General features: G+C 42.3%; 1 protein-coding gene across 25 annotated transcripts in view; it reads left to right on the top strand.

Moving 5' to 3' along the window:
• Positions 1-7,500, top strand: part of Atpalpha (sodium/potassium-transporting ATPase subunit alpha) — a 207,329-nt gene that overhangs the window by 180,866 nt on the left and 18,963 nt on the right. For 5 of the 25 annotated variants that reach the window (XR_015192334.1, XR_015192336.1, XM_086552226.1 and 2 more), the window contains exon 1: positions 1,622-1,949. The exons of 16 other annotated variants lie outside the window; for them this stretch is intronic. Coding sequence is in view for 7 of the 9 variants with exons in the window: in XM_086552226.1 (XP_086408352.1) it covers positions 1,941-1,949 (9 nt within the window). In the remaining 2 variants the exon portion in view is untranslated. Of the gene's footprint in view, positions 1-1,579; positions 1,950-7,500 lie in introns of those variants that run through there. 4 more of the 25 variants (XM_043000130.2, XM_043000138.2, XM_043000146.2 and 1 more) reach the window with 3 other exon arrangements.

Genomic DNA, 7,500 nt, shown 5'->3' with positions numbered 1-7,500 from the left:
TGATGATGATGATGATGACGATGATGATGATGACGATGATATTAATGATAATGATAATTAGGATAGTAATTATGATAATATATAGGAATAATGATTATGAAAATTATAATAATGATAATGATATTAATAATGATAAAAGTAATGATGATGACGATGATAATGATACAAATGATACCTATATGGATAACAAAAATAATAATAATGATCATGACAATAAGAATAGCTAGTAACAAATATGCCGATAATGACAATAATGTTAAAAATGACAATACTTTGTATAGTAATGTGTTATGATAATCCTAGTGGTATTAACACAGGAAATTCCACTCAAGATACAAAGGAATTTATTCAGGCATGGAATATGCCATAACCAAGTGGAATAATCCATAGCCACAAAGAACTATGTTAATTAATTATTATATGAATGATAATGATAATCGTGATGTAATAACAACCGTGTAGATAATCGATCAAGAAAATAAAAATTGTGATTATCTGATTATTAAACTACTAAATGTCATTAGTATTCTTTAAAATAAATGCGCATAACGAGCAGTTGCCTCATATATGCCTTCACTTTTACGATCATATTTAGCAAGACTTATAAACATTGCTTTTTCCACTACAATATAAACTTGAATTTCATGCTGTAGCCACGTTTTATTTCTATGAATGTTGATAGTGAATTTAATGATGTGGAAATGTTTTATTATCGCAAGTATGTCCCATTTCTGCTCTCGTAATTCTTTAAACATGTGACAGCCTATACAAAATCTGATTTTTAGGGGATACATTTTCAACCAAATTTAGGATTTACTACAAAATACAGCGCTAGTTTTGTTTGGGCTATGTTGAAGCTCTCTCTCTTTCGAAGTGCCTTATTCTGCTAAAACGGCGACGGCCACGGATTCCTATAATTCTATGCTCTTGCCGGTTTTATAACTGGTCATAACTAATTTTCATCCAGATAAATTTATGTTGAAGTACGGACAGTGAAATGACTTCATCGGAACCAATTACCAAAATGATTATCAACCGTTTTCCGAAATATATAAATGATATGTAGTTTTAACACGACCTTTACGCAAATATAAGCCCGTGTTTTTATTCGAAAACTTTCTAATATCTATATATGGCTAACGTAATGATAAGAAGATAGTGAATCGAGCCGGCTACTATTCATATTCTACCAACTGTATAGTTGACGCTACGAGCAATAACATGAAGCTGATGTAGTTGAATTCTTGCATTTATTTGCACCATATTATAGGAACAGAAGAATAGATTCTAACGTCAATATCATGAGTGATGAGAGCCAAGGTTACCCAGCTACAATTCGAGATCGATACTCGGCTGAAGACTTCTCGGTAAGGTTGGTATTTCGGTCGAGTTGCCTTGCAAAAAATACTTTTCTCTAATTTCCGGCGACAATTACGTAAAATTACATTATTTTTAAATAGCATATGATTTGGAAATATTTTTCTCATTCCGATAAGTATCTCGTTGCTTGTTTATATGTCCATAATTAATGGTAATATCTAAATAGTAGATTCGAAGGGGGCGTCGGCATCTGTATGAGTGACGTATTGATGACGTCAGCCGCTGGGCCGCCGATGCGCCGACTCGCGCCGGCTGGAGTTGTCGTGAAGCGCGCGTCGTCGAGATCGGACGTGCCGCTGTGCCCTTTAGTGTCGACCAACAAACACTTCACAGACGGTGAAGAATGTGCTTGTAGCGAAAACCTACACAGGTCCTAGAGGGCAACATTAAGGGAGTGAACGAGTGTACAAAGTGAAGCCTAGTGGCTTGTACATAAGTGTGTATATACAGTGATTGTTGGTGCTGGTTTGAGAGCCAGCGCGTCGCCGTTGTTCGTGGATACTGTGTATCCTCTGCTGCCGTCCTCCTGCTGAGCGCCGTGTGTCGCCTCTTCAGCAGCCATGGCCGATGTAAGTAGGGGCCGCCCGCCCCCGCCCGTGCTTTGCGGGCTGCTCGCTGGCGCGGGCGTTATTTTCTCGGGCTGGGTGGGTTGTCCGAGAATTTTCTTCTCCACGATGTAGGCCTAACAGCCAGCTCTGAAAATGGGTGTAGTAAAGTCAGGGCGGCTTGTGGGTGGCGGTGGAGGCACGCATTGATCTGTGCGTTGCGGGCGCGACCCGTCCAGGGAATCAATACCCGGTAGAGGACGGGGGCGCTGCCCACTCCACCTGCAACTCGCTACCTGCAATACTGTCACTATGCCCATCAAAGTATCCTGTCCAAGAGGTTGGCTAAGTTACGATTCGGAAACCCCAATAAATGGGTCTTCGGACGTAAGTTGCAACCAAAGTACTAACCACAGCAAGAAAAGATCGAAGCACCTTAGGGAAGCGTAAAATCTCCAAAAATGGCTGAGTTGGGGAATGTAAGAGATGAGTAATTTCCTCCCTTGTAACTGCTATTCAAGAGGACTACCGGTAGGCCAGGAGAGGCGGCTATAAATAGTTCGGTTGGTAACATATCAGAGGCAAAAGGCTCAGGGTGGTAATGCTGAGAATAGCCCGATGTTGGAGGGGAGACTTGAGGGCTCCAATTAAGACAGGTCGCAGAGGGGGAAGCCAGATATTGTTACGCACGGATATTGTTCTGGATTCAAGGAGAACACGGGCTTCTTCAGTTGGCAGAGAATGTTTCGCCAGGCTCATGACGAGAAACTCATTTTGAAATGGCGGCTAAAAGTCGCTTATGGTTGGTAAATGCATTTATTATCTCCATTGCTCTTCGCTAGCACGAAGAGTGTTAGTCATTCTAAAATTCACATTTTCGATGGAAATTCCCTAAGTATTGTATGTAATTTTGCGACATCCAAAAGGTGGATCTCGATAATCTTGTATTCCCCCATTCTATGTTTCCTAGCAAACCAGAAACGTTACCTAAAGAGGAAATGTACTTTCAAAAAGTTTGGATGGAAATGCCGTTTTCTTCTTATTTCACTCTTAATATTCCCTGAACTCCCTGCAAATAACACAAGTACTGTTTGTTCACAAGTCAGCCGCCAATTGCCCTCTGTTCTGTAGCGAGATCGGCCAATCTCCCCGAAGAAGTTTTTTCATTTTCTCTTGTACGATCTAAATCCACCCAGTGATGCAGGTTCTGTTACATTTATAGGCTAACCCAGAATAAGAATGTATAATCGAGGAGATTGCATGTCGGCCATGAAATAGGGAAAGAGTTCGGACTCGATCAGTGAGAGGACCAAGTAGAAATGGGAGACATTGAAGAATTGTTGAAACGAGAAGGGGCGTGAGTTTTTCGCCTACTTTCTTACTCCAATTCACTCTTATTTGATGTTTTAGGTCCCAGGAGGCGAACAAGTCCATGATTCCCTTGATTCGTAACTTGGAGAAGACCATATTCTGCCATCCACAATTGTATTTTAATCATTTTTAATCCTCGAGTTTGACAGATCAAAAACCATGCATGTTTCCACATTTTGACAAATTGATCAGATAAGCATTCTTACCGGTTTAACTCTACGTGCATGCAAGATGATGTATGGCAAGAGAAGATGTAGCATATGCTCGATTACGTCCAATATCTTCACAAATTAAAGTTTTTTTTAGTAAATATTAAAAAAGAGCTATATCTTCTTTCCAGTTGCTAACATTCAAATGATCTTCAATTACACTTCAATGAAAAACCCGTCATAGAATTCCGATATTTATATATTGATTCCATTAGATTCAGATGGCTACTTTAAAAAGAGATCCACATAAATTTATTTATTCCACAGCCAGATGAAGTTTTCAGAAGAACGTCCTAGAACACTGCTTTTTAAATTAATGTCCGACTTCGCTTGGTTAAGATATATTCACTCTCTCATGCGTTAGAAAAGGCCATACTGTAGGGATTCTTCTGATATTCCATCGGGCGTAAATGTGTCATATGGGGCCAATATATATAATAAGATTCAAAAGTCCTTTGAACGGGTGACTATTTTGAGGTATGCGATATACATTCATTTTATAATTCTAGAAGTAATAGAGAGATTTAAAAGGTAACAGCTGTTCCCCGAAGAAAAAAAGGAGTATTCTAAAACAACCGGCAGAAATCCAAGATGGCGGCATTGATGCCAACTGATAACGGGCGTGAAAGTCGGCCGCATCCTTTACTATAGTATTCAGTTTTCGTGTCTGCAGAGTTTTGTTAAATAAGCATTGAATAACCCAAATCTGCCTCCTCAATATGTATAAAGGTTTGTAGGGATGTATCGATAGAACCGGCTTCCCAGGCCCTTTACAACTGTACGCAGACGCTCAACTATTGATTGGAGTTGAGGGTGTTGCCGGGTGTCGCTGGATTCCCAACTCCCCGGGAAGTTGGCAGGTAATGTTCATCAAAGTTTCTCACTTGTTTCCATTATTTTCCTCACTGAAATCAAACGAAGCCCCCACATTTCTTTCAAAATGGTAAGCTCAAGAGGCTTAAACTTCAGATGGAAATACAGATGGTGGCGTAGATGGGGGAAGGGGGGACGGCCCCGGAGGAGCTGACACTGTTGAACGAGCCGGACTAGACTGGTGTTCAGGTGTTGGGATGGTGCATTGCAGAGGTGGGCTACACTTTGCCGCCCACCCTATAGCATTTGCACCACCAGTTGTCACCTGCCCTTGCTTCGACACCTTGCCCTAGTATATGCACTTTGGGCTCTTGCAGAAGAACACCAATGAATCTTGGTACCGAAGATACGAGAGATAAACGAATCCTTGGAATCCGACGCCAAGCGGCATCAACATGCCGGCTTCAGTCAATTATGCATTTGGGTTTGAGTACCCTTGACATCTGGCTTCTACATTAGAACACCAGAGCTTACTGTGTTTCATTACTCCAAATCGAGTAAATAGTAAACTTTCAGTAACTTGCTTTCAAACGTTGATTGATAAGCTTAGGGAAACTCGGCGAACCGGTTTCAAAAGCCGGCCTCCCGGCTCCGCACCCAATTTACCTACCTGTCACCCGTAGCTTTGCTTAGCCATGGTAAATCGAAATATATGTTATTATATACATATATAATTACATATATATCTATAACACACACACACACACACACACACACACACACACACACACACACACACACACACACACACACACACACACACATTTATAATGTAGGTGTCATTAGTTAATAACGTCTTCGTCTACACACCTTTAGTGTGTAGTAATCTGTGCCTTAAAAGAAGCAAGTCTCGCAACAGCTAAGAAGCCCCGGTCTGCTCGCAGGAAGCCATACGCACCTATTACATTGTAGGTCCTAACGCCTGATTTTTTTTCATTCGTTCTTGCTTGTCAGGTGTTTAACCTTGGGCTGTTGCACAAAGGACGACCGGTTGCCATTATTATACGCAGTTATTGCATCCCACTTAGTTATTGCATATGGGTTGATGCCGTTAAGAATACGGCCGGTATCGCTTTCTATTGGCATACTGTGTAGAGCAACCGAACTTGATTTCGTAATACTTACGTAACCACTGTATTCTGTAAGGTGGTTACATCAACCGTTCTTCCTCCTCCCGTTCTTCAAGCCTTGGTTTCCTGTTTTATTTTTTAATTCTAAAGATAACCTGTATTCAGTATAGGACGTTAGAATTATGATTGGATTATGGTGTCACAATAGGCTATCGGAAATTTAAATGATTTTGCGATATTGAAGTTACTTGTTTTGACAAGGACTGGCTATCGGTTGCAACTACTGAACAGATGGTTGAATTTGTTTCAGCAAGATCGTTTGAGCTTGGACGTGCGTGGATTATTAAATGAAGGCGTATCATAAAATTACTATCATTCAGTGTGGTTTACACACTTTCTTTATAGCTTTTGTGTTGAAGTGAAAAGCCTCACACAGGTAGAATGCGACCCCAACTTCCCTGAATTATCATTGATAACCGAGTTATATATCCCCATTTGACTGCCTCTGAAATCGCAGCAATGCGAGGTGCAGGGTGATTAAGATGGAGAACCACGCTGCATCTTCCAAGGCAACTGCACGTGCTACAAGGCCAAGTGTTTGCCGAGTCCTACCTCTTTTCATCTAAAAGTAATTTTTTTAATGCAGCGGGTGGTGGTTCACCATTTGCTGAAAAATTGCCGATGGAAGTAGCTTTGATAAGGCAGTTGGGTAGGTGTTCTGCAAAGATTGCTTTAGAAGTCTTGCAAGAAGGTGGCACCAGAGCCCGTAACCGTCCGCGCTACACCCTCAGCTCGCCAGCCCCGCGGCGCAGCGGGTTCACACAGCAACGCCACCCCGCCACGCTCCTTTCTTGTTGCTCGCGAGTTTCCGCTTACTCAATAACACGGAGAAATTGATTTTGCGTGGAAACGTTTCGTACTTGTGAGTGGCTGCAACTTCGGAGTCACTTTCACGATCATAACATGTAATGGGAGCACATGAAATTTGGTAGAAGTTTTAAAGGGGAACAGGTCCGAGGGTCAGCTTTCCAACAGCTGTTTTTGTAGCCGATGGGTTGATGGTCGTGTTTGGGTGGATGAGGAGGGGGGGACACCTTTGTTCATTTCACCCCCCTTACTCCCTCTCTTTCTCGGCTTGGCTTTTAAACTTTCTCCCATCCAAGATGGAAATTGACAGTAGTATTAGTAATGCGATTTGTAGTATTAATAATGCGCTTTATTAGCCGGAATTGCGTGGGTGAAACAATTATCATTGGGGCTAAGCTAGGCGAATGTTATATGGATATCTAAACCGACGCTTTAACCTAAGGTACAATTTAACAAAAACACAAACTGGGAACTGAAGCAGAGCTGTAACCTCCCTCCCGCGACCCTCTCGTAACAGCCGTGTTCCCCCTCCCTCCCTCCCCCCCCCCTCCGCCCCCCGCACTCCACCATCCGCCGTCCGCCCTGTCACCTGGAACAGGGTGGAGGGATGACGTTGCGCAATTTTCGGCTTATGGCCCTCGTGAATAAGGTTGGAGCTTGCCCAATCTTATGGTTACAACCTGTCTCGAGGAGTTGTAGCGAGAGGAGGTACTGCCAGCGTAGGAGCACCTTGATACCCTATACTATGTGTGTGTTCATTCAGGAGTATTGCTGCGACTACACACCCTTGACTCGTAATATAAATGTCTATTAAAGCTTATTGATTTTGGTGTCGCTGTCCTCCTTCACACGGCGCATAGTAAGGATACGAGATTGTCTTGATCAAGGTAAATGTCAGCCTGTCGAATCATCCTTTGGAGCTTTGTCGATGACCCGGGGATACGGTCTTCGAGTTTTCTTTCCAGCTTGCACCTCGCGCCTGGAAGGATCACTTGCGTTTCTTGAAGTCTCTGCGATTCGATGCCGGAATGAGGCGGGGATGTAGGAAGGGGTAGAGTAGAACAGCGTTGTAAATAACGTGATCAGGCCCGAAGCATTTGACCGAGTCCCAAGGTGAAAGGTGTCTAAAAAATGTGGTTAGTACACAGGATACTGGATATAAAAGAAAAAAAAATGTAGATATAT

The sequence above is a fragment of the Penaeus japonicus genome, unplaced genomic scaffold (assembly GCF_977035675.1).
Source record: "Penaeus japonicus unplaced genomic scaffold, GWHDUDI00000001_assembly GWHDUDI00000002, whole genome shotgun sequence".
In the NCBI taxonomy this organism is placed as follows: domain Eukaryota; kingdom Metazoa; phylum Arthropoda; class Malacostraca; order Decapoda; family Penaeidae; genus Penaeus; species Penaeus japonicus.
This window is presented reverse-complemented; position numbering and strand designations above follow the sequence as displayed.